Source organism: Tamandua tetradactyla, chromosome 15, assembly GCF_023851605.1.
Source record: "Tamandua tetradactyla isolate mTamTet1 chromosome 15, mTamTet1.pri, whole genome shotgun sequence".
Taxonomy (NCBI): domain Eukaryota; kingdom Metazoa; phylum Chordata; class Mammalia; order Pilosa; family Myrmecophagidae; genus Tamandua; species Tamandua tetradactyla.
In genome coordinates, this window is record NC_135341.1 from 28,409,172 (window position 1) to 28,436,485 (window position 27,314).

At 39.4% G+C, this 27,314-nt stretch overlaps 1 protein-coding gene across 12 annotated transcripts in view; it reads left to right on the top strand.

Moving 5' to 3' along the window:
• The window catches only part of ARHGEF3 (Rho guanine nucleotide exchange factor 3), a 390,935-nt gene that overhangs the window by 340,521 nt on the left and 23,100 nt on the right, over positions 1–27,314 (top strand). For 11 of the 12 annotated variants that reach the window (XM_077128939.1, XM_077128938.1, XM_077128936.1 and 8 more), the window contains 3 exons: positions 3,860–3,967; positions 22,005–22,175; positions 24,872–24,934. In XM_077128939.1, coding sequence (XP_076985054.1) covers positions 3,860–3,967; positions 22,005–22,175; positions 24,872–24,934 — 342 coding nt within the window. Of the gene's footprint in view, positions 1–741; positions 2,565–3,859; positions 3,968–22,004; positions 22,176–24,871; positions 24,935–27,314 lie in introns of those variants that run through there. The other variant, XM_077128946.1, reaches the window with a different exon arrangement.

The following is a 27,314-nucleotide window of genomic DNA, read 5'->3' on the forward strand; positions in this document are numbered from 1 at the left end:
ACCTCTCCAAGAATATAAACTAATTGTATCCTACTATCCTATTTTGTCAATACTACTTTTCAACATGATAAAGTTAGACTGAGCATATCGCAAAGATCCCTATAGCTTGGGAGTATGATTAAAGGAGAAGGAGGGGTTGTAATAGAGAAGATAAGTACAACTACTGAATCATTGATGTTTCTTTTGGCCTCTGGTGTTTTGGAGCAGCTGCAGTAAAACTTCAAGTTGTGGAATGGTAACCCATACCAACTTTGAAATCTGTTCTGTAACTAGTTGTTAAAATATACATGAAGATTATTGCTCCTGTTTTTAAAATTATTTTTTACTTTTTTAATGTTATTTTTCACAGCAAAAAACATTTAAAAAAATTTCATGACAAACTCGGTATAGAAAGGAACTTTCCTTCCTTGATAAAGGGTGGCTCTTCTGTGCTCTCAAATATAATACTTAATAATGGACTATTAATAATAATCACTTTATAATCAGGAATTTAAAAAAATGTATCCACGCTCACAGCTTATAATCAATACTGTGCGGGTGGTTCTAGCCAGTGCAATAAGACAAGAAAAAAATGCTATAAGGCCTGGAAAAGATGAAACATTTTATTCACAGAATGCCAGAATGCTCAATGCCTTCTTCTTTTTTCTCTTTTTTTTTTTTTGGCCTCTTTAGTGAGATATTCTCCTGTCCTCTCTTAAAATCACATGTTTGGTGGGGGGGTGGGGGGAGGGAGGTGGTATCTGCACTTGAAACAGGACACCTTGCTCCTGGGTTTAGCATTGACTTTTCCCACATTGTCTGTCAGCTGAGTTCTTAAACTAAGAAGACTCTCTGCAGGCTTCATTCTTTCATGTTTCCGTAAAGCCTGAAAGCATCCCTGGTATTGCATTTGCTAGTTCTCAGTAGAGCTATTTAACTACAGTCTGAGAACATTTTCCCTGAGGGTTCCCTTTAGACAGCAGTAAAATGTGGATGGAGACATAGTGAATAAATGGTAAAGAAAAGTCAAATTAGGCCAAGAATTTGTTTACCCTCCTATTCTCACAGATCCTCTTAAGGAGAATACCATAAATCATACTCAATTCACGTGGGTCAGGCATAAAAATCCAATAACCTGTGAGTGTTCTGATCTTGAAATTTTGCCTTTCTGTAAGCTGAATCACAGCACCAAATCATAGAGCAGTAGTTTCTGGTTCAGTTGTCCGTTGCTTGGGAATGTCAGATTGCCAGAGCTGTCTGATGTTTACTTCCAGATGGACTGTGTCTCAAGAAAACAGTTTTAATCACAATTTCGTGTAGAAGCACTCCACTTAATCTGCAGAAGGGCTGGCATTTGTATTGTATGTACATCTCGTGTCTTTGCAGACAACGCCAGTTGCCCTGGGTTATGTGCAATGGGCAGCACAGTCAGCAGAATCTTAGAAAAGATGACACAGCAAGTGGAGCAGAGCTGAATCTTTCCCATCCTCCCAATTGTGCAGTGCTCCCTGCTTCTTTTTAAAATAAGAGAAGCCAATCTGTATTTGTCTTTCAACCTCCCCAATCTGACACAGAATCTGTGACTCCAAACTCTAGGCTTAAGAAACAGAGACTCTGGAGTCTCCAGGCTCAGAGGTACATGCAGGATTATTTGAGACTCAGTCCTGCTCCCCCAGGAAATCCCCTCTGTCTCCTCACTTGCTGCATTGCAGTTTGTGCCAACAAGGGTAGTGATATCACAACACTGGCATTTCCAGCCCAGAGACATTTCAGGGTATGCTTAAGAAGTTCTGTGTGTGTGTGTGTATGTATTCAGTATGCTGGTGGTGCTGCACTGACGTACGGTGTTTTTTTTTTTTTTATCCTCCTTTGGGCACAGATGCTCAGGAGCCAGGCTCTAGACAGGGACATCCTGAAGGGCACTGTCTCCTGAAAGCAGAGGACTGCCAGACCTTTCTTTTCAGCACTTTAAATAATTGTAATGCAGTGTCACTCACATTGGAAGATTCATCCTTTGCATTTTGGAACTGAGCCTTCCCAGTGTTCGGAGAGTTTTCTGCTTTCTGCTCAGCTCAGCGGGCCAAAAAGCCGGAGAGGTACTCAGCAGCCCAAATTCAGTCTCTGTCTCGGAGAAGTATTTGACTGCTTCAAGAAATTGTGAAGCCATCCTTGGCCATGCTGTGGAATTGTCTTGAACTTTTTTTTTCCTTCAGTGTTTTTATTTTTCTGTTTAAATGCCAGAAATATTGGGTACGATGTCTTTCAAAGAAGGCTTGTGATTTTCTGAGGCTACCAAAGTTGTAAAATGACATAAGAGCTTCTCGGCAGGATTCCAAATTCAAGAAAGAGTTTTCCAGGCACCTACTATACTCAGAACATTTTGCAGGGATTTCCTGGAGATTCTGAAGTTCTGGGTTAGCCCCTGAAACTTTGGAAGCAATGGCTGAAAAAGAAAGATGAGCACCACAAGACTCCCTCTAGAAATGGTTGAGGTTTATCATAACAATTGGCAAGTTTGGCTTTTTCCACCAAAATTTGATATTTTCCTGTGCTGTCCAGGTCAGATGGCGCTTAGGAAGACAAGGGTAACTGTTTTCTTTGTCTTTGTAAAAAATGTTTTGTCTGTCGTCGCGTGTTTTATATTTATAAACTGTTGTCCGTAAAGTCTTTGGAGTGGCATCAGCCCCAGTGTAGTGAAACTTTCAGGTTTGCAGATAATGTTTTATGTAGAGGTTGTTTTAAAAATTTGTGGCTGTATGTAGTATAGAAAATAATGCTATGGTAGGGTTTTCCCTCTGTAAGTTTTCTTTTGCCATCTGGCTGTTATTTATAAATATCACTCTGTGTGTTTCAAATACAACATAGATACAAAGATGTTCTCTTGAGAGCCCAGTAATATAACTTCTTTCTTAAAAAAAGATTTTTTTATTTTTAGTGTACTTAAAAAACAAATATTCTTTGTGCTTTAGAAAAGTTATTGTATAAAAAGAATTTAGAGAGTGGTTTCAGGCAAGGTGAGGAAAAGGTTTGCAAGAATATTTTAAAAATAAAAAGTAAATGAAGCACCAAAGGACAACTGCCTGACAAGGTCATTGGATGGAAAATCAGAGGCAGCTTTAAAGGGAGAGGAGAGGGAATGGAAGGGGGTGGAAAGATGGCTTCTACTCTATGAAAGCTACTGAATTAAAAGCTGACAAATATCAGGGATTGGGGTTGTCTTAGTTTCCTGTGGCTGCTGTAACAAAGTACCACCAACTGGATGTCTTAAAACACAGAAATGTATTTTGTCTCACAGTTCTGGAAGCTAGTAGTCTGAAATCTGTAGGGGAAATCTTTCATTACCTGCCGGCAATCCTTGGGCTTCAGACTCTGCCTTGGTTATCTCCCTTGTGTCTGTCTGTCTGTCCATGCCTTAATTTCTTCTTATAAAGACCTGTCATATTGGATTAGGGCCACCTAATCCAGTTTGGCCTCATCTTAACTAATAACATCTGCAAAGACCTTATTTCCAAATAACGTCACATTTACAAGACCAGGGGCTGGGACTTGAACATGCCTTTGGGGGTGGGGGCAGAGGATGGGACATAATTCAACCCATAACAGAGAATCAGGAGCACATCCCTGTCCATTTGCTGTTCGCCGAGAGACTCGGCTGCCTCTGTGGACATCTCCGTGCCATTTCTGCTTCCCTGGCTCCTCAGCCACATGATCTCTGCACAGCTGGAGTGAGACTGGACGTTGTTTACCTTCCACAGATTGATGTGCACCCAGAAGCTCCTGGAGTGGGGAATGGTTATGTGGTGGAGTTATGTTGTTTTCCTAATTGCTATTGATATTTTCTCTTTCTTTTTTTCTTTTCTTTCTTTTTTTAACTCTGCAGGAGCCTAGCAATAAACGGGTCAAACCCCTTTCGAGAGTCACATCACTAGCAAACCTCATCCCACCTGTGAAGGCCACGCCGTTAAAACGTTTCAGCCAAACCCTGCAGGTAAGAAGGGCACGATGGGCCCATGTGTGCAGAAAACTATGTTGTGCAGGAGGGAACTCCCTTTCCCACCCAGAACTACCCCTGGCTTCATATTGACCTGAATCAAAATTTATTTCAATGGACGAAAGCAAGTGAGAGTGCTGGAAGGAAGAAGGGGGTGTTTTCAGAAAGTCACCCTCTGGGGTCACGTAGAGTCCTTTGAAGGGTCACCCAGAGACATTTCTGTTAGGTGTTTCCTCACAACTGAATTTCAGAGTCATGTGCCCCATCCAGACATGTGCTCGTAGGCTTCGTCCTAAAAAAGCGTGGGCATCCTCGGGAACCCCAGTGCATGACTGGAGCCAGAATGCAACAGAGACTAATGATTTACACCAGGCATCGGCAAACTCTGCTATATGGGAAAACTCCACCTCACCAACCGTTTTCTTATGGTGCACCAGCTAAGAATGGTTTTTACATTTTAAAATCCCTGGGGAAAAAATCAAAAGAATAATGTTTCATCACATGTGGAAAAGTATATGAAATTCAAATTTCAGTGTCCATAAAGTTTTGTTGGAACACAGGCACGCCTGCAGCTAGCTATGCACTGGATCAGCAGAGTTGAGTAACTGGGACAAGACCACATGGCCCACAAAGCCAGAAATATTCAGTATTTGGCCTCTTACAGAATGTATTTGCTGAACCCTGGCTTAGAGCAAGGGTGCTGGAGTGGAAGCATCTCAGTTCTGACCCTGGCTCTGTCACTCAAAGCTTTGTCACCTTGGGCAGGCGACTTAACCTTTCTAGGTGTTGTTTTTATTCTGCATGGGTAAACAGGAGAAATGATGTCACCTGCTTCATTATAGAATCCTTGTAAAAATTTATGGGACAGTGCATTTAAAGGGCTTAGTATGGTACCTTGACTCTTAGCAATCACTAATTTGCTAATTATTTAGGTAATTAGTAAATATTAGCTAATAAAATGATTTTTTTTGGTTCATGAGTGCTTGTAGTTGTTCTTCTTCTTGAACTCCTGATAAGGTTTATCTTTTAGAATGAAAATTGAGATTGTCCAGGAGTTTGGAGCCAATTTGATAATTGTAAAAGCCCTCTTTTAAAATGAAGTCTAAAAAAGTCCCACCATGAAAAGGCTCACCTTGTTTGGCTGAGAAATAATCTTGAGTCTGCTGTTTTTTGTGTCCTGAATATTTTTGCTCAGCAATATTTTTATCTTTTATTTCTCAATCTTAAGGAAATTTGTGGACTGGACATGACATATGCCCATGCTGTGAAAATCCATGGTCTGAGAACTGTTTAAGGGTCTCCCTCACTTCCTTCTGTCTTTGGTTCTCCACCATTTGGCCAATTTTCCATAACTCTGCATAACCCAAAATATTTTTGCTACTCTCCTATAGGTTCTGTCCTTCTCCAGTACTTACCTCGTATTCTGCCCATTCCTCTGTTAATTTACTAACAGTTTCTCCTAATTAGTTATAGTTTCTATTTTTCTCTACCTGGTTGGGTTTCTGGGCTCCTGATTCTCCTCTGCTCCCTTTTGTGGGAGATGCGAGGAGAAAGCAAATAAGGTCGTGTGGGGGAACCAGATGAAGAGCTTTGAAGCTAGTAAAGAAAAATGTGTTTTCCTTCTCTCCCTCATGACCAGTCCTCAGCCCTCAGGACAAGTTCATTGCAGGCTTCCCCTGGAAGATTCATCATTGCCCTAGTCCTGCACATCTGGTCTTTTGCTAAGTTCTGCTTTTTGAAAATTATTTAACCCATTTACTACATTTCACCCTTTTCTCTCCATCCCAGTGACTATGGCTCATGTTCACTCTAGTTAGTTCTTCCTTTGATTATGGAACCTCCATGTCACCAGTCATCTCTTCTCATCACTTCTTAACCCCAGCACTGCCTCTCCCAAGACATTCCACCCTCTGGCCTGGGAAAACCCTCACTCATGTCATAAGCACTGAGTGAGCCTTTACTGTGCAGCAGGCTCTTCTTCCTATCCTTGTGGTGCCTCCATTCCAGATAAAGTAGCTTCCTGGTAGATTCAGGGTCATATCTGGTCCCCAAGTAGTGTTTTATTTGGCTGCAAAGTGTTTTTTAAAGAGTTGACACCAAAACCTAACCATCAAATCTCCTATCACACATGCAATGTACAGTATAAGAAGACCTTGGCATCTGCTGTTTTTCTGAGAAATATCAAAGAAAGCATTCCACTTGGAATTCTGGATCACAAGTCTCTACTGCCTTTTCTAGTTCTTTTCTCGTTTTAAGGAGGAAATTTTTTCAGAAAATCAAAATTGTATTAAAAGTTACCATTTTGGAAGTGTTTGAGGTCTTTTGTCTTCATTAAATTGTAATTGCACCGCAACCTATTCTTGTGAAAGAATTCAACAATAAAGAATGTATAGAATGAGAAAAAAATTGAGCTAATGTTTAAAAATCAAAAGAATCCACCTACAAATCAGGATTTTTGTCTTCTCTCAAGGAATTAGAAAGTCTGGCAATGCTGGACCTGTGTTCCCATATGGCAGTGATGAGCTGGCCCTGAATAGGTAGTTGTCCTCTGACATCTAGTCTCTTCACTTGCTGTCATTGCCTGTCTGACCCATAGGCTTCTGTGTCTTTGCTCCTTATCTAGAGAGAAAACTCCCTCAAGTCTGTCCTTCCCACCACAACCCCAGCTCCTTCTGCATGTTGCTTTACGGATATAAACCAAGATCCTCCATGGTCACACCTACAAAATCTTTCCTTTGACTTCCCAGGCAACCTTTATTTCTTTTCTCCTGTGTCTGGAACCCAACCCAGGGATCCTGCAGGAAATATTTGATCACCTCAGAAACTTGCATTGACCTAGGGAACTGAGACAGAAAGAATCCAAGCCATGTCTGAAATCCAACAGGCTGAGGCCAAGCAAGGATAAGAAAGTCAGGCCCAAGGGAGGGATTTGACATGTAGAAATAGATTTCTAAAACCTTAAGTAATTTTTTTTGGCAAATAATTTTTTATTTACTTCTTTCAAATATCAAGCTAGCTCCAGGCTCCATTTATTGAGCAGCAACGACTCAGCAGACACCGAACAGTTATTCATAGTGGTTATGCACATAGACACAGAGAATTGAAGCAGTGTTCTTATATTTTGAGTGCATCCTTGGGGATTCAGCTAATGTAAATATGCTTTTGAGGTTTTATGCAAAGTTAGTCATTACAGGATGATCTGCAAAGCACAGAGAATGCTATCTTGCCCCTCACCTATCTCCCTGTGACTCACCTTGGTTCCTGCAGTACCAGTTCTGGAGGGTTATTTCCCGTTCTACCTCCTGGTAATTGCCCTCTAACTTCATTGCTTCGTTCACCAGCTAGACTAGGATAGGTTGCTAATGTAACCCAGGGAGGAGGAGGAATGAGGGGGCAGAGGACTCCAAAAGGATGCTCAGTTGGTCAACTTCACATTCTTTCCTGTTTTGCCTACGATGGCCCTCATGCCCATTCTTAAGGGAAAGGAAAGAAAACAAGGAGTGTAGGAGCTGCCCCACACTTCCCTGAAGTCATTTATTCCTTACGTGTGTGTGTGTGTGTGTGTGTGTGTGTGTGTGTGTGTGTTTTATGCCTTTTTTACTTCCAAAACTGACTCCAGGCTGTAACTGAGCAGTTTGGTTCACTGGTGCAGTATTCCTTTTCCCTGGCTCCTAGCATCTTATTGATGTACGTATCGTTTTAGATATCCAATTCTGTCTCTCAGGTCGGGTTCCTTTTGTTATAGAATAAGAGATGACATAGACCCAAATATGATGCTTTAATCAATCCTTGTACACTTGGCAGCCCTTCCTCTGGCTACCCAGGAGATGACAGGTTAGCACAGGAGAATGTCAGGAGAGCTTTGGGCTGGCTGCCTTTTCCAAGAAGGTTAAAAGCCCAGTCACAAATGTGAGTGGGCCTTGCAGCAACAGTTCAGCAAGACACTGCAGGGTTTGTTCCTCTTGCCTCCCCTGTGCCCCATATAGACTGGGGGCTAAGACCTTAACACAAAGGCGGCATTTGTGGGAGTTGGGGAGGGACAGCTTGACTGCATGGCATTCCGTCTGCTGACTGGGAAGGTTAGTGCTGCTGGGAGACTTGAGCACAGATGTCTCCATCCCTCTGGGCCTATAAATCCCCTCCCTGGCCTGTCTGAAAGGAAAGTCTGGCTGAGCTCTCTGCTCTGGTGTGGAGTAAGGAAGGTGAGCTTGCCTCCGGCCATCGGCTCTCGAGTCCCTCCTCTCCCAGTTCATAGCTACGTGACTGGCAGACTCATTTGAGCTGAGTCCAGCCCGTGCTGTGAAATACCGTGCTCATTACATTGTGATATAGTCCTCCATTCTCTCTAAAGATGAGCTTCATTTCTTTTTCATTATAAAAATATATGATGTTATGGCTCAGTGGCAGAATTCCCACCTGCCATGCTGGAGACCCGGGTTCGATTTCTGGAGCCTACCCATGCTAAAAAAAAAAATATATATATATATATGTTCTTTATGGAAAAATACAGAAAAAAAGAAAGAGGAAAGAGCATTCATAGCCTTCCACCCCAAAACAATATTTTGTTACTATTTTAGTAATTCCCTTCCAGTGTTTATTCTAGGCACAACTACATTACTTACACGCTATGATCTCTTCACTTTGGCATTAAAGCCACCCACGGGGACTGTAGGCGCATCCGTTTGTCTTGCATTTTATTGGTCTTGGCCTCACATAATTCCAAGCTATGCAGCTGAGTGCGTAAAGGTTTGTCACCAATAGAGCCTCTGAGTGCATAAAGGTTTGTCACCATTAGAGCCTCTAAGGGCATGTCACCTTTTATCAAAGTTAAATGTCCTTATTTCTTTATTTTAACACTTTTTTTTTTGCCTGATTTTATTTTGTCTTTGCAGTTCACCTGGTGTGTATTGTTCTATTCCTTTATTTTTAGCCTCTTTTTGTTGTTGAGCAGTATGGAAATTTTATATCTGGCTGAAAAGAAGCATTATATCACAGTTATCCTTAGAAAGTATGGTCTTTTTGGACTGAGTAAATATTATTCCAATGTGTTGATATGATTTATTTGACATAACTGGTCTTCTATTAGTGATATTTAGACTGTGGGTATTTTTATAGTTTTAAATAACTCTTTTTATTTTATTTTATTTTATTTTTTTGCATGGGCAGGCACTGGGAACTGAACCCAGGTCTCCAGCATGGCAGGTGAGAATTCTGCCAGTGAGCCACCATCACTGCCCTATTAAATGTCTTTTGAAGGTGCTTCTATTTTTTTGGAAGTACCTTCCATCATGCTTTCTTTTCTGATAACACATCATTAAAAAGTTGAAACATAGTGGGTGGGCCTGGTGGCTCAGCAGGCAGAGTTCTCTCGCCTGCCGTGCCAGAGACCTGGGTTCAATTCCTGGTGCCTGCCCATGTTAAAAAAAAAAAAAAAGATTGAAATATATAGAAGCACAGAAAAGGAAGTAAGCATCATTTGTAATCCTACCTCCCCATTACCAAAACACTTCTGACATTTTGATTCCTTCCCAAGTCATCTTTTCTTTATACTGTATACCTATAGGCATATTTTAAAATCAGAATCATTAAATATTTTTCATGAACACCATTTCTGATGGGCTTTTATAGAATTTTGTCAAACAAATGTACCGGTTAGCTTAGCCACTTTCCTGTTGATCATTTGTTTCCATTTTTTCACTATTATGTTTTAAACAACCTGATCACAAATCTTGTTTATCTACATTTCTTTCTTTCCTTAGATTATATTCCTAGAAGTAGAATTCTGATCAAAGGGTGTGGACACTTTAAAGATATTTATTTGGTGTAGCTATGGTTAGACCTGTATTGTAGATTTGTGCCTGTCTTGGACCAAATTGCTTTTTTGTGTTTTCAGATCCTAAATCTAGACTCGTAGTTACATTTCTTCCTCTCTTTTGCCATAATTTTTCCTTTTGCTATGACATATTGATAAGACAGCTCTTCGCAAGAGCCCCTCAGCTTTTTCATGAAGGCCAAAATGGTCCCTTATTTATCTTTGGATGCCCAGAGCCTGACACTGTACAGTACTTAAGATGTGCTCAAAAACTGGCTGTTTCTATTGCTATCACTGTTACTCCTAGAAAGGGTGATGCTGGCTGTTCTTAGACTCTCTCTGGAGTCTGGCAGTGGGTGCCTGCCCCGGGATGCATCCCTGTCCTCCTTCTTCAACTGGGCTACTTCACAATAGAAAATTATCCTCCTCCCTCTAATTGTATCCCCTTCAAAGGCTGTTGTGGGAACAGAAGGGTTCCTGATAACTAGTCTCTGATTGCTCTATTCTCTGGCCCTTAGATCGGGAAATTATTTCATTGCATCATAAATATGTTAGAGATTAGTGTTCTCTATTGAGATTCATTATGTTTACAGTGTTATCTGCTCTAGATTTGATTAGAAGATAGTCAGTACCAAAAAGCAGACACCGTCTGCTTTTAAGAATCATAAAATCTACTTGATAAAGTTCTCTAAGATATATTATCAAGTGGAAAAAACAAAGCAAATTCAAAACCATTGTATCCCTATCAATAAGACGTACCATATTAGTATATGCCTAGGGGAGAAATGAATATCGTCAAATTCTTAATAATGGTTATTTCTTGGAATACAATCATAAGAGACTTTTACATTCTCTTCTTTTTTGTGTTCTTCTCTTTTTTTTCCCCCATTACGTAAGAATTATAGGCCAGTCAAGTAGGGATAGACTCTTCAATAAATGGGTTGGAACTGTCCACTTTCATTTTTCACATTATATGTTTCTATCACAGCTGAATTTTAAAATAATTATGTATTACCTTCACAATACATACAGGTGAAAATGTATAAGATTTGAAAATCATATCTAATAAAATAAACTAGAGGGAGAGAGAGAGTGCACACAGACGAGCTTACTAATGGCCTGTGGGGTCAAGGATGGCTGCTTGTCACGGGTGGAGGGGTTTGTGTTGGACCTGGAATGTCTCAAAGGTGATTAGAAAGAACATTTCAAGTTTGAGGGAGGGATGTGAGAATACTTATGCTGTGTAGATAAGAAAAATAAGTAGGAATGATACCCAAGCATGTCTGATCTAATTTCCTGGGCTCTCTGAATGTCTTGCCCAAGGGCCTCAAATTTGATCTCTTGGTCCAAGGGATCAAACTTTCTATGACTGGCAAAAGTCTTTTCTCCCAAATTACTTTTCACTTATGGAATATCAGTTTGTGTGTATGTGTTTTAGGGGAGACAACTAGAACCCATTCTGCCTTACGATCCATAAGGGAAGGGTGTAGCTATGAAGTGACCTGGATTCCATGTAAAGAGGGATTTTTGATTCTGTGCTGTTCTTTACTCTTCCTGGAGTAATAGTAAACCATTGCAATAGTTGGTTTTTAATAATTTAAAGTTCATCTTATTTTAATTTAATAATATCAGCTCCCAGTTGGTTATTTACAATGAGCCAGGTTCCATGTAAAGTACTTTATGTTCATTACTTCATTTCATCTCCTCTGTAACATAGGATTCATCATCACTTTATAAGGAAGAAACCTTAAGCTCAGAGAGGTTGAAAAACTTGCCCAACATCATATGCCTGTGAGTGCTGGAGGTGGGATTTTGAAGGGTCTAGCACAGTATCCTTGCTTATGACAAGCTTTTGCAAAAAGTCGAAATTTGGTCATAACAAGGCTTACAGTTCACCAGAATCTGAAAATAATCACCAGATTTTGAACTGGAGCTTTCCACCTTGCTTCTGTTCTTTATTCTTTGTTTACCTTGAGTGGCAGAGAGAGCCATCATTTACATTTCAGCTCTTGGAATATTTCTCCGCTAGCATTATAATGCAAAAGCCATTTCACAGTGCTCAATGAAGATGATCAGGCATTATATAGACAGCCCTTTTTAGTTTATGGTGTATTAGAGTGGGTGGAGGGAAGTACCTGAAACTGTTATGCTGTGTTCCAGTAGCCTTGATTCTTGAAGACAACTGTATAAAGATATAACTTTTATAATGAAAAAAAAAAAGATCAGCCTCCTGATTTAAGCCTTTGGAAGGCCACCTAATTTTTTGGCTTACACTAAGCAAATTGTAGTGTCTTCTCTATGTCTGAACTAAATATTTTCTTCAGCTTTTATTCATTCTACTCAGAATCTCTCCCAGCTACAGAAATATATCTGCATGCATTGGGACTTTGAGATTTGACATTTATTGATTATGAATCGATCGGGTGTGCTGTTCCATGTTTTAAAATTTGCATTAATCTGAACCAGATTCTATACTTTTATTTTTATGGCACCACTTCTAACTTGGTGCCCAAAATCGTATACATTTGTCTACTGATTATGGTTTTTCTTAATTAATATTATTTGTTATGGAAAATAAATGTAGAAAAGTGTGAAGGTAAGAATAAAAATCATCCGTAGTCCCATGATCCGGACATAATCCCATTAAAATTTTGTTGTATTTCGAATTGGGATCTTTCCTCTTTCACTTAACCCTACATTGTGAGACTTTCCCATTATCATTAAGCTTTTCTCAAAAACAATTTTAACAACTGCATAATATTCAATGTTGTAGTTATACTCTAATTTATTTAACTAATCTCCATTGGACATTTAAAAAATATTTTTATTGATAAATCTTCACACACAGTTCATACATGATGTATAATCAGTGGCTCACAATATCATCACATAGTCGTGTATTCATCACCATGATCATTTTTTACATTTACATCACTCCAGAAAAAGAAATAAAAAGAAAAAACTCATACATACCCTTACCCCTCCCTCCCATTTATCACCAGTATTTCCATCTACCCAATTTATTTTGCCCCTTATCCCCCCTATTATTTATTTATTTTTTATCCTTTTTTTTTTTTTTTTAGCTCATTTATCCATACCCTGGATAAAAGGAGCATAAGACACAAGGTTTCACAATCACCCAGTCACATCATGAAAGTTATATCTTTATATAATCATCTTCAAGAATTAAGGCTACTGCTTAATAAATGATGTTAGGACAACTAACCAGTCATTTAGAAAATTTGAGTCAAAGATAAAGACTGGAGGATGAGGTAAAATATTTTATCGCTTTGGGTTAGTAATGCAGTTTTTAACATGAAAGCAAGTCCAGAAACTGTGAATAAAAAGAATGATTATTTTGATCACATAAAAAATAAACTGTGTGGAAAGAGACAGCACAAATACAGCTGAAATATAACTCTTTATGATGGAGGTGGGAGAGCAGAGGGGCTGCTAACTGGAAGGATATGCAAGGGGATGCTGGAGAAGTTCTATATCTTGGACTGGATAGTGGTTTCATGGGTGCTTACATATGTAAAATTCATCGAACCATATAGTTAAGGTTTATGTCTTTCATCATCTTTAGTTATGCCTCAATAAAAAAAGAAAAAAAAATAAAGGGAAAAAAAAAAGAAGGCTACTGGAAGCTGTGTTCCAGTACTTCCCTCTAGCCAGTCCAACACTCTATAAAGTAAAAAGGAATATCTATATAATGTATAAGAATAACCTCTAGGATAACCTCTTGATTCTGTTTGAAACTCTCAGCCACTGAAACTTTGTCTCATTTCTCTCTTCTACGTGTTGTTCAAGAAGGCTTTCTCAGCCTAGAATGTATAATGATAGTGACCAAATGTACAAATTTAAAAATGTTTTGCATGAGGAAGAACAAAGGAATGTCAATAATGCAGGGTGTTGAAAACAGGTGGTAATTAATATTTTAAAACTTTAACTTATGTGTGAGACTAAAGCAAAAAATGTTTATTTGGTACAAAATTTATTTTTTGACTAATGCATTTCCTATTATAATTTATGCAGACAGCTTAATTGAGCACCATAAGTACATGGAACCTTGAGTAGGTTATGAGATTTTGTAGGTTTGTCCAAAGTGATGCCTCAGTAAATCCCAGAAGGATTTGAACAGTGAATAAAAAAGTATTTGCAAAGTCCCCTTGAGGAAATGGTGGGAAAGGGGGAAAATTCAACTTCCCCATGTGGAGAATTTTTGATATTCTCACAAGCAGTGGGGACAACCAAAGCAATTGGCTGAGCCCCCAATCTTGGGGTTTGTCCATATGAAACTTAACCCGCAAAGGATAGGCTAAGCCTACTTAAAATTAGGCCTAAGAGTCACTCCCAAGAGACCCTCTTTTGTTGCTCAGATGTGGCCTCTCTCTCTCAGCCAACATGACAAGCAAACTCACTGCCCTCCCCCTCTCTACGGCAACATGGGACAAATCCTAGAATGAGCTGTAACTCAGCGCCAAGGGATTGAGAAAATCTTCTCAACTCAAAGAGGGAAGAGAGAAATGAGACAAAATAAAGTATTAATGGCTGAGAGATTCCAAACAAAGTGGAGAGGTTATCCTGGAGGTTATTCTTACGCATTAAATAGATATCACCTTTTTAGTTAAGGCATAACAGAGGCTGGAGGGAACTGCCTGAAAATGTAGAGCTGTGTTAGATGATTGTATAATGATATAGCTTTCGCAGTGTGACTGTGTGATTGTGAAAATCTTGTGTCTGATGCTTCTTTTATCTACCTTTTGGACAAGTGAGTAAAACACATGGACTAAAAATAAATAAATGACAGGGAACAAATGTTAAAATAAATTTAGTAGATTGAAATACTAGTGATCAGTGAATGGGAGAGGTAAGGGGTATGGTATGTATGAATTTTTTTCTGTTTTCTTTTTATTTCTTTTTCTGAATTGATGCAAATGTTCTAAGAACTGATCATGATGATGAATATGCAACTAGTTCAGAGACATGTCTGCTGTTTGCTAATAAACACAAGCATAAAGAAACAAGCAACAATGATGGCAGTGCAGACGGTGGCATAATAACCATTGAGAAGCATCATCCATTTCCTGCTGACCATGTGCCAGACACTAAGCTAAGCCCTTGACATACTTAGTCTTAACTATCCCTACAGCTTTGTGAGGTGCTTATCATTATGCCCCCTTTTTACAGATGTGGAATCTGAGGCACAGAAAGATTAGGTTGCCCAAGGTCCCTTAGCCTTTGAGCTGTCGTGAAACCACTCTAGTTTTACTCCAAAACCTGTCTTCTTAGCCCAAGCCCATACTTTGGAGTCAAAAGACAGACCTGAATTCCTATCCAACACTTAACTTGTGCCGGTCACTTCACTCTCTGGTACTTGAAATGCTCATCTATTAGGAAGGGCAAGATAGGAGTAACTGCCAAGTGCCTCACCAAGGATTAACTTGAGGGTCAGTGTGACTAAAGTCACACGGCCAGGTAATCTTATTTCTCAATTGAAGTTAATCATCCTAATCAAGGCTTAGTCAAGAAACTCCTCCAGGATGCTTGTATGAGAACATTTTCTGTTCCTGGCTTTGACCATTGTACATTTTGGTCTAGTCCATTACAATAGCAATTTAGGAGTGTATTTTCCTCTCCAATCCCACCCTAACCTCCAATCCATTTTGTAATGAACTACTTGCTATAAAATAGCAATATATAATCAGAATGGTAAGTGTAGAGAATTTCCCAAGCTTGAGTGCTCTTGTTTTGAGCCTTTTGTCATTGGTTGCAGGGACCTTCTGTTTTTGAAAAAGAATGAGTGAGAGCATACAACTGAACAGGCAGTGTTAACAAATCAAATGTGACCTCTCGTACTCTAACCTTCTGGTTTACATTTCCTGTGACACATGTGAAGGGCCGTCTCCCAACTGACAGATGGGTCCCTTGCACCTGCAGTGTCTTTTCCATGTACCCAGTTCAGGCATAAACACGAGGACCGGTTTCCTGCATCTGCATTATCTATGTCTGCTATGGCTGTGTTGTTTTAGCTGCCAGCAATTGTGTGCTTTGGGTTTTGGGCTTATATACTAGGCCAGATCTCCTCATGGAAACTTACTTGTCCTGGAACATTTATCATTCCAGCTTTACAATCCCCAAACCTGGGGCGGGGAGGATCCATGAATATGTTTCCATGTTATACAGTTGCTCTCCCGGTTACTGTGGACCAGTGTATCTCAACACGGGATATTTGGCAATGTTTGGAGATATGTGGGTTATTAGAGCTGAGCTGAGGGTTGCTACTGGCATGTAGTGATTAGAGGTCAGGGTTGCTGCTAAACTCCTACACAGGACAGCCCCCACAACAAAGAACTATCTGATCCAAAATACCCTGTGGTGCCAAAGCTGAGAAACCCTGCCATAAACCAAGACTCATGTACCTCATCACCCTGTGAATCTCATGGTAGGGGAAGCAGATTCAGATACTGGTTAAAAATTGGAGAGTTTTGGACTGAAATAAAACAAACCTGGATTGTCATTCTAAGTTCACCATTGAGTCTAGGGTTTCATTAGTTAACTATATGACTTTCAAAGCATTACCCTCTCTGAGCCTCAAGTTTTCTCATCTGTAAAATGGGGATAAGAATCCTTACCTCTTGAGTGCAGCACATTGTAAGCGCATAGTAATGCCAAACACATAGTAAGCACATTATTCATTTACCCATTAAGTTAGCTGGCTGACAGAGCCAATAGATATCCCTGCCTTCAAGGAGCTTACCTTCTATTGAGAGGAGACAGACACGTAAGAAACAAAAACAATCAACCAGAAATACTATGAGATATCACATGGTGAAAATAGGGAAAAATACACCCAAAAGAGGGTTAGACAGGGGCTGGGATACTGAAAGGGATGCAGCTGCTGTTCTCTCTTTCCTTCGGGTTTTTTATTCTAGCAACAATCACATGTTCTTCCCCCTAACTCAGCCCCAGTTCTCTCATATAGCTGTGCCCAGTTGTACCAAGGAGCGGGCAGGTGGTGGTGTGCAGTCAGTGAGGTGGACACTCTCCATGGCCCGGGCCAGTCAGCTGCTCACCAGACACCTGACCAGTGTTCCTTACTGCCCCTTTGGCATTCTTCCTTTCAACACAATCCTAACCTTATGTGTAGAGCGAGGAAAGGCAAAATGATTGTTTTGATCCCACCAACTGAAGGTATAAATCTGAAATTTGGTCAAAGAATCACTTAATCATTTGTCCTAAAACTGACCAAATGTATGCTTGCTCAACTAGATTTAAACTTGTAGAAAGCAGGTACTGGGTTTCATCTGTTGATACCTCCCCATAATGCATGATTTGAATGTAAACAATAAGCAAATAGAACAAGTATTTATTAACTACTCAGAGGGGCAGCCCACATGGTAGAAACAGCTGAGGATTGGTTGTCAAACAGATTTGGTTTTGAATCTGCCTGGGCAAGTCCTTTAGCCAACCTGAGCCTCAGTTTCCTCATTGGTAAAATGGGAATAAGCCCTCTACCTTACAGAGTGGTTATGGGAATTGGAGAGAACCCTCCAGAAGTGGTAGGCATTGGCCAGCACGGAGCAGGTTTTCTGTGATAGGTGGTGAACTTTTGACCCCTGCAATCACTCAGGAAACACAAAATGAGGAAATCTTAATGATAGAGCTCACCCAGTACAGCTCATCTCTCTCTCTTTTCCAAAGCTGCCATGAAGAAAATCTGCAACTCTGAAGTTTTTCAATAAATTCATAAAAATATATTCAACCTTATGTTCAAAACATGAAACCAAAATTAAGGTATAGTTGATTTGCCTATCATGTTGATGATAATACCCTGTTGATGAGGGTGTGGAAAATTTGCACTAACGCATAGCTCTCTGGGGATTATAAAGTTGAACAGCCTGTTTGGAGGTCAATTTGGCAGTCTATATCAAACACTAAAATGTTGATATCCTTTTTAGACTAAGGAATTCTGCTTAAGGAGCCTGCCTTACAGAAATAACAGCCCAGATGCACCAGGGATGTTTACTGAGACAATTTTGTAGAAGCCAGATACTGGAAACAACTTTGGAAACTAATTAAATCAATTATGGTCCAACAAGATCATGGAATACTATAAGAATGAATGAATGAGTTTTATATTCTGACATTGGAAAGAAGTGTTATTGAAGGAAAAGAGAAAATGTTTTATTTTCTGTAGGTATTAGCAAATGCACAGAAAAGTTCTAGAGAGGCCTAGGACAAAACTAATAGTGGCTATTTCTGGGAAGCTGACTTGGGGGGAATGGGGGGATTTGTACTTAATTTTATACACTTTTGAAATGTTTGAGCATTTAACGTTAACATATATTGCTTTCAAACCACTGGGTTGGGGGAAGACAGTTTGAAGTTGGTCAACAACTGAAAATATTTACTGAGATGGGTGGTTGATTCTCTCAAGTGAAAGTAGCAGTGCTTTCGTTCTGAATCTTCTTTTTTGTGTTTTCCTTTATGTTCTTTAACTCTCACCCTGACTGGCTTCAGAAATGCAAACTGAGATGACTCACTGCTCTATTTTGACCTTTTAGTGTCTGTGGTTAATTGATTCTGAGTGCCAGGAATCTTTCTACATGCATTAGTCTGGTCACTGCTTATAAGGGCCCATTTTCAAAAGATCACAATGATTGGCGAGGTACCATTAGTGAACTGCGTATTTGGTGCAAGTATTTTCTTGATCTCCTGAGTAGGGCTGGTCCAGTGATGCCTGATGAGCTCATTAAGCAGCCCAGATGCTCAAAGATGCCTGTGGTGGCCTGAGCAGTTCTTATTGCTACTTGTAAGCAGAGTTAACTTCTTGCTTCCAAAAAGTTGTGCTAATACCTCAAAACCCCTTAGAGATTTCCTTTTGCATTTTTTATCCATTCATTTTTCTTAAATTATAAAAATGTATAAACTACCACAAAGTCACATAGAATGTTATCACGAAACAAGAAGATTTTGTGGTCTCTTTCTATCTTTGCTCATGTGCATTTTTGGCATGATTATGTATAAATTTTATGCTGATTATTTTATTTCATTAATTTTTTTTGGCTTTCACAAAAGGGATTTATTAGGTTATAAATTTACATTTCTAGGCCATGAAAATGTCCAAATTAAGGCATCGAGAGGAAGATACCTTGACTCTGAAGAAAGGCTGCTGGCATCAGGGACACCTCTGTCAGCAGGGATGGCACATGGCCCGTGTCTGCTGGTTCTTGCTCCTGGTTCTGTTGCTTTCAGATTATGATTCCAGGGTTTCTCTCAGTATCTTGCGGATCTTCTCTTAGCTTCTCTGGGGCAAAAACTAGATTTCATCTCTTCTCTTCTCTTGGCTCTCTCTGGTTCTGATTCTTTCAGTTTCTGTGGATCCTTCCTTAGCCTCTCTGGGACATTTCTCTCTGAGCTCTTTCCAAAATGACTCTCTCTTAAAGGACTCCAGTAAACGGATTAAGGCCCACCTTAAATGAGCAGGGTCACATCTCTATGGAAACAGCCTAATTAAAACGTCCCACCCAACAATAGGTCTGCCCCCACAACATTGGATTGAAAGAACATGGCTTTTCTGAGGAACAAAACAGACTCAAACCAGCACATTTGGGTTTGTTTTGCTTTTTGTTTTCTAGTTTCTTGAGATGGGAGCTTAGATTATTGATTTGAAAATTGACCTCTTTTCTAATATATGTGTGTAGTGATACAAATTTCCCTCTCAGCACTGCTTTAGCTGTGCCCCGCAGTTTTGTGTATATTTTATTTTTCATTCCATTCAATGCATTTAAAAAATTTTTCTGAGACTTACTCTATGAACCGTGAATTATTTAGAAGTGTGTTGTGTAGTATCCAAGTGTTTCGCCATTTTCCTGTTGTCTTTTTGTTACTGATTTCTCGTTTGAGTCCATTATGGTCAGAGAACACACTCTGGTTTCAGTTCTTTTCAATGTGTTGAAGTTTGCTTTATGGCCCAGGATATGGTCTGTCTTTGTGTATATTCCATGGACACTGGAAAAGATTTGGTATTCTGTTGCTATTAAGTGGAGTGTTCTATAAATGTTGATTAGAGCATATTGATTGATGGTGTTGTTGAGTTCTTTATGCTTGCTGATTTTCTCTCTAGCTGTTTTATCAATTCTTGAGAGAGGTATTGAAGTTTTCAACTATAATTGTGCATTTATCTATTTCTCTTTACAATTCTAATCATTTTTATTTCATATATTTTGTGGCTCTATTGTTTGGTACATACATGTGTTCTTGGTAGATTGATTTTTACCATTATATAGTGTCCCATTATGTCTCTGATAATACTGTTTTCTCAGAAGTCTGCTTTATCTGATATTAATAGAGCCACTTCCTTTTGATTAATGCTTCCATCTTTTACTTTCAGTCTGCCCATTTCATTGCATTTGAAGTATTTATATGCAGTATATATTTGGTCATGTTTTTGTTTTTAATTCTATGCTGATTTTATTTTGACTTAAGTAGGAAGTGTTTTAGCTGCTAAATTATCCCAGAATTGTTTTAATGGACAGATAATATTCCATAAAGTAGGTGAATTACTTATTTAAACAATGTCCTTATGTTATACTATTTGCTTAACTTTTCTTTACTTTCTTAAATTTTGTGGTCAGGTCTCAAAATATTTGGAAGCTACCTTGTAATGTTTTAGTGATGATGGCTCATCTGTCACATGCAAAATCAGGTTCTACCCTTAGTAAGTTTATAATTCAGAGCAGGTGAGCAATTAGTATAATAAAATGTGGTCATTGCTATAGCAAAGATATGTCCAAATTGCTCTTGACAAAGCTGGGAGAACATTGGCAAAGACTTCCTGGAGGAAGTGATGTTTGAGTTGTCCTAAGGACAGTTAGGTGTTAGCCAGCTGGGAAATGAAGGAAAAGCATTTCTGGCAGAGGAGAATGCTTAAGGGAAATGCAGATGGATGGGAAAGCATGACCAATTTACAGAGGAGCGGATAGCCTAATATGGCTGGAGAATTTAGACTCGTGAATGAGTGGCAAGAGGTGATCCTAGATATGTAGACTGTGATCAGTTTACAATAGGCCTTCTTTGCTAAGCTGAGTACTACAGAAAGCCATGGCAGGGAACACTTGCTAAATGAGTGTGGTTTTAAGTATAGCAACCCCTCGTTACTTTGGCAAAGTTTCCTATAAATGTGTTGAAATCTTCCAGGATGGAAGCTTTTATCCTGATCATTTATATTTGCCATGGTAAAAACATGACTGCAGCATGTTTCAGCTACAAGGATAGACTTTGTATCAATAGACCACCCCAAAGTCCACCAGGGCCCCTTGGAAAATAAGGAAATACCTAAAAGGTGGATATCATTTGCTGCCAAGGTGGTATCTGTATTAGGACTTTTTGAGTTGATAGAACTCCAACTGAGATTAATGTGTAGAGAAAGGGAAACATCTTAGCCCATGTAACTGAACATGTGAAGGTGGTTTTTCTGGCTTTGGGCACAGTGGGATCCAAGGGCTCAGTGTGGTTAAAGTTTGCTCAGCCTCTCCTTCCCCTGTTCTCCCTCCATCCTTCATTGAGTGTGTCCCTTTACTCTTTCCTACAACAGACAGATTCTTCCTTGTGGTCATGGAGAGTTACTGCAAGAAACTTTGGCTTATGTTTCTCTTGAGCACACATGCCCAAAGGAAGAAAGACTCTTCCCTTCTGTCTCCCATAAATCATATGGCATATGTCATCCTGTGCTCATCCCTGAACCGGGGAGAACTCTGATTGGTCAGGCCTGGGTGAGCCTACCCAAAACCACATGGAATGGGTTACCCATGGATAGCGGGATTCTGCTCTGAGAGGAGCAGGAGGGAAGGAGTACTGGTGGGCTTAAAAGGGAGAAGTGGCAGCATTCACTACTGTTATCCCTTATTCTCCTGAAAAAGGGAGATTTCCACTGGAAAACAATAGAGCAGGTCATTTGTCAGAGAGCTGCCTTTATGCTTGTGCCATAGTACATTTGGTATTCAGATCACACCGAAGAAATACTGTAAGCCCATGTACAAAATTCCTTAGCACACAGGCTCAAGACAATGCCCCAATTCCGAAAGACCTTGTGGCAGTGTCCTCTCTTTCTTGAGAATGTGATGATTTATGTTCTGTCAACAACAGGAAGATGCTCACATGATCTACCAAGTCCTGTTGTTGTTGCCCCCATGATAGTTTATTTTTCTTATTGTTTAGCGCTCCATTAGCTTCCGCAGCGAGAGCCGTCCTGACATCCTCACCCCCCGACCCTGGTCCAGAAATGCTGCCCCCTCGATTACGAAGCGAAGAGACAGCAAGCTGTGGAGTGAGACCTTTGATGTGTGCGTCAATCAGATGCTTACGTCCAAGGAAATCAAACGGCAGGAGGTAGGCTCCAGGGTGGTGGAATTGGTGGTGCGTCTGGAACAAAGGCACGCTGCAAGAGAGAGCCAGCCTGGAGCTTGTGCTATGGTGTCCAAATCAATTCTTCATTGCATTTGTTGAAAGACCGAAGGGGGTGTCAGACCTTGTAGAAGGAACTGAGAAACCAGTATCCAGCTGTCTGGGTGTGTCCCCAACTTTAAAAAGAAACTGACCAGAAATCTGAATTTACGAACAAGATGAATAGGAAGTGGCTATTTAGGATACTGGAGTTTATTTTAAAAATAAAAATAATCACTAGTCATATTTTGGTAGCAACTTCTAGATATGTTTAAATATTCGGTTTTTGAAACTTTAATTTATTCAGCTTGTATGAAACATATTTTCTATTAAGTTTACTTTATTCCCTGTCAGTTTTCTGAATCAATAGCCCTAAATGGCTATGATAATATTAGCTATTCTAGAGGTCTTGCCCTGTGTCAGACTGAGCTAAGCCTCAGCCCTCTGCGTATGCACCATTTGGTGAAACCTTGGAGTTTTTTTTTTAAGTGCAAAACTGGCTTTAGCAAAGGGGTACTTGAAAATTTTCTCGGTTCTTTGTCCTAGCCATTCTTTTCTAGGAATTTATCTGCCAGACCACCTCTACACAGGTGAAAAGATGCATGTGCAAGGTTATTCTTCACCATAATGTCTACAGTAGTACTAATTTGGAAAGATCCTGAATGTCTGATATGAGGGGGCTGGTTAATGAGTATCCACACATACAGCTCAGAAACACATGAAGAAGTGCTGACATGGATATACAGCTGCGTGGATAAAGCAAGACCAGAATGGGATGTAGCGTGACTCACCATTTATATTGAAAAAGAAAGTAAAACAAATGTGGGGGTGCATAGATGCTTGTATTGGCTTATAAAAGTCTTTAAATATTTCTGGAAGGATATACAAAGAACTGTAACGTCATTGTCTCCTGGGAGGGGAACTGGGTGACTAGGAGAATAGAAGGGTAAAGCTTACACTGCGGGCCCATTGGTGCACTTTCAATTTTGAACCTTGTATTATCTAGTAAAAAATGAATAAGGAAAAATATATGAATGAAGCATTAAAAAACAATACATGCACTGAAAATATCCTGGGAAAAAATATGGCAAAATCTTGATGCTTAGCAAGATGGTAGTATAGATCATTTTTTATTTTCTTTTTTATGCTTTTCTGTATTTTTCAAGTGTTAACAGTGTACATGTAAAATTGTACAATCTGATATTGGGTGGGGGGTGGGAGACAGAAGGGAGGAAGGCAAGGGAGGGTGAGAGGAAGAAGGGTTGATTCTGCAGATAAGGAATTTTTCAGGCAAGGTCACTGGCCTAGTTACAGAGCTGGGATTTGAAGCCGGGTCTTATCCTTCTCCAATGCCCCTGGTCATCACAGTGACATTGTATGGCCCACCACAGGCCCCTGACTGTAGTGTATTTCCTCCTGGGGGTTCTGTGCATTTCCTCACCTGGGGTGAGTAAATGGACTCTAGTAAAAGAGATGTACAAGGAACTCTGAGGAAGGTCTAAGTAAAGTCTAACTGATTGGGTTGTGCCAATCTACTTCCTAGCTTTGATAATGCACTACAATCATGTGAAGATTATGTGCAAGGTCCCTCTCAGTACTATTTTTGCAATCTCTAGAGAGTATATAATTATTTCTCAATATAAAATTTAAAACAATTAAGTAACAGGGGGACATGACTTGGAGGGTTCCCTGGGTTTTGAGAGGGTCATCATGCCTTCCCCTTGAGCCTGATGTTTTCCTGCACTCTTAGTGTCCTTCATTCCACCAACACCGGACATGGCGGGGTAGACCAAAGCCTGCTGCCTTCCGCCCCATTGCCTGAAAGAAATGTGGTAGTCCCCAGGCTGCTTCACAGACTTGTAGTTCTATAATATAATGTTTGCCAACAGTTTAGACTCTCAGAAGAGAATTAAAAAGGTGTCCGGCACATTATAGCTGTTTAAATTATGATGGCTTAATAGAGCCAAATTAGAAATGGTCCATTTACAACCCTTGCTCACAGATGGCTCCTATAATTTTATTTATTGTACCTCATGGGGTTGAGAAGTAATTTATAGTGAATTAACTTTGCCAGACATTTAGAGTGATAAAACATTGGACTCCTCAAACAATCCCAGCTCAAAACAGGTGGTCAAAAGGAATAAAACTTCACCTTCTGTTGAGTAGAAGGAAAACAAACTGTGATGGCCCAATTAATAATACTGCTGTACCCATCGCTGAGAACAGACCCTGACATTTCTTATGATTGCCACTGACAACAAAGAATTCATGGCCCAAATTGTAATTATTTTACCTAGAATAGTTCCCTCTTGTTCAGCTGCATCAACGTTCTGTAACATGGAGATGACTTGTTGGATTGGAAACATATATGAAACCTCTTTTTCCACAAAGAGAGAAGAGAAACACATTATACAGAAGTTTTGCAAAATCTTTTTGCTTTTCTTGTTTGAGGTTTGGGGTTTTTAAATTTTTTGTTTGCAGGTCTTAACCATTAAATTTATTTGCTGAAGATTAATTTAACTTTTTGAAAAACAGAAATAAGTGGATTTGAGTAGAGTCTAAGGGTGGGAAACTTCACTCTTCGAATTTGGTCTCATAAACAAAGGGAGAGTTCAGTAACTGCCTTTTATCATTTCTTGCAGGCAATCTTTGAGCTTTCCCAAGGAGAAGAAGACTTGATAGAGGACTTGAAATTAGCAAAAAAGGTAAATTTAAATCCAGTGGTTGGGTCATTTCATATTTTTTTCCTGAGTAATTTCACAATTCTAAGAAGTTACTTTTTGAGCACCCTCTTTATGACTAAAATGGGTCATCAAAAGAGAAGAACCTGCCACCACAAACCCAGCAGTGAGGAAGGCAGCCTGAAACAAGAAGGTGAGATAGCTCTCCGCACCTGGAACTTTTAAGTGTTCTTCACATGTCACTAATGCACCGAAAATAATACTTCAGTTAGAATCAAACAGTGTTCATGGAGGCATGGCTTTATGCATATTTCATTATCCTAGAAGTCTAAGATAAAGTTATTCATGGAAGAGAATGCATGGAAGTCCAAAGCTGGAACTGTCTTAGAATGAAGTCATCTAAATCTCAAAGTGGGTTAAATGGTTGAGTGAAGCAATTTCTTACTATCTTGTAAGTTAGGATCTTTTATATGGAAACTTCTTTTTTTAAAAGCACATGGAAAAAAGGGGAAATGCATGCCTATCTCCTGTACATTCTTTTTTTTTGTTAATTTTTAAATTAAAAAAAAAAAACCCAAACATTCTTAACATACGATCATTCCGTTCAACATATATAATCAGTAATTCACAATAGCATCACATAGTTGCATATTCATCATCATCATCATCATTTCTTAGATTATTTGCATCAATTCAGAAGAAGAAATAAAAAGAACACAGAAAAAAATTCATACATACCATAGTCCTTACCCCTCCCTTTCATTGATCACTAGCATTTCAATCTACTAAATTTATTTTAACATTTGTTCCCCCTATTATTTATTTTTATTCCATATGTTTTACTCATCTGTTGATAAGGTAGATAAAAAGAGCATCAGACACAAGGGTTTCACAATGACACAGTCACTTTGTGAAAGCTATATCAATATACAATCATCTTCAAGAAACATGGCTACTGGAACATATCTCTTCATTTTCAGGCAGTTCCCTCCAACGTCTCTATTACATCTTGAGCAACAAGGTGAAGTCTATTTAAGACATAAGAATAACCTCCAGGATAACCTCTTGACTCTGGAATCTCTCAACCATTGATATTTTCTTTTGACTCATTTCGCTCTTCCTCCTTTTGGTCGAGAAGGTTCTCTTAGTCCCTTGATGCTGAGTTCCAGTTCATTCTAGGATTTCTGTCCCATGTTGCCAGGAAGGTCCACACCCCTGGGAGTCATGCCCCACATAGACTGGGGGAGGGCGGTGAGTTTGCTTGTTGTGTTGACTGGAGAGGCCACATCTAAGCAACAAAAGAGGTTCTCTTGGGGGTGATTCTTAGGCCTAATTTTAAGTAGGCTTTACATATCCTTTGTGGGGTTAAGTTTCATATGAATAAACCCCAAGATTGGGGGCTCAGCCTTTTGCTTTGGTTGTCCCCACTGCTTGTGAGAATATCAAGAATTCTTCACTTGGGTGAGTTGAATTTTCATGGTGGCCCTACCTTCCTGAAAGACCTTTTCCTTTCCTTTCCTTTCAACTATCCAAATCTCAACTTATTTTTCAAAAATATATGTTGCCGCCTTCTCTGTGCTAAGCAGCTCATCTTTGAAACCTCCTTTGACCACTCTAGCTTCAAACTGTCTCTTAATTTTCTGACTCTCTAAAGCAGTTGTGATTTGATCATTTTTTGCTGCCATGTGACATCTCTCAAACTATTTTTTTAAACTTTTTTAAAATTGTGAAATATAACATATATACTAAAAAGCACTGTTTGATTCTAACTGAAGTATTATTTTCGGTGCATTAGTGACATGTGAAGAACCCTTAAAAGTTCCAGGTGCGGAGAGCTATCTCACCTTCTTGTTTCAGGCTGCTTTCCTCACTGCCGGGTTTGTGGTGGCAGGTTCTTCTCTTTTGATGACCCATTTTAGTCATAAAGAGGGTACTCAAAAAGTGACTTCTTAGAATTGTGAAATTACTCAGGAATTTATTGGGGCATCACCCTGGACAAACCTATAAAATCTTATGCCCTACTCAAGGTTCCATGTACTTATGGTGTTCAATTAAGCTGTTCAAATAAGTTATATTAGGAACTGCACTAGTCAAAATGTAAATTTTGTACCAAATAAACATTTTTTGCTTTAGTCTCACAGATAAGTTAAAACTTTAAAATATTAATTACCACTATTTTCAACACCCTGCAGTAAAGACATTCCTTTGTTCTTCCTCATGCAAAAACATTTTTAAATTTGTACATTTAATCACTGTCATTATATACTGTAGGCATTCTCCTCTATATTCTTGACAACAAACCTTCCTCAAAAACTTTTCCATTCAAGTGATCCCCATGGCCTGGAGGTTATAATCCATACTCTTCCGTCTGATATTCAAGAGTTCCTCAAAGATTCAGGGTTGA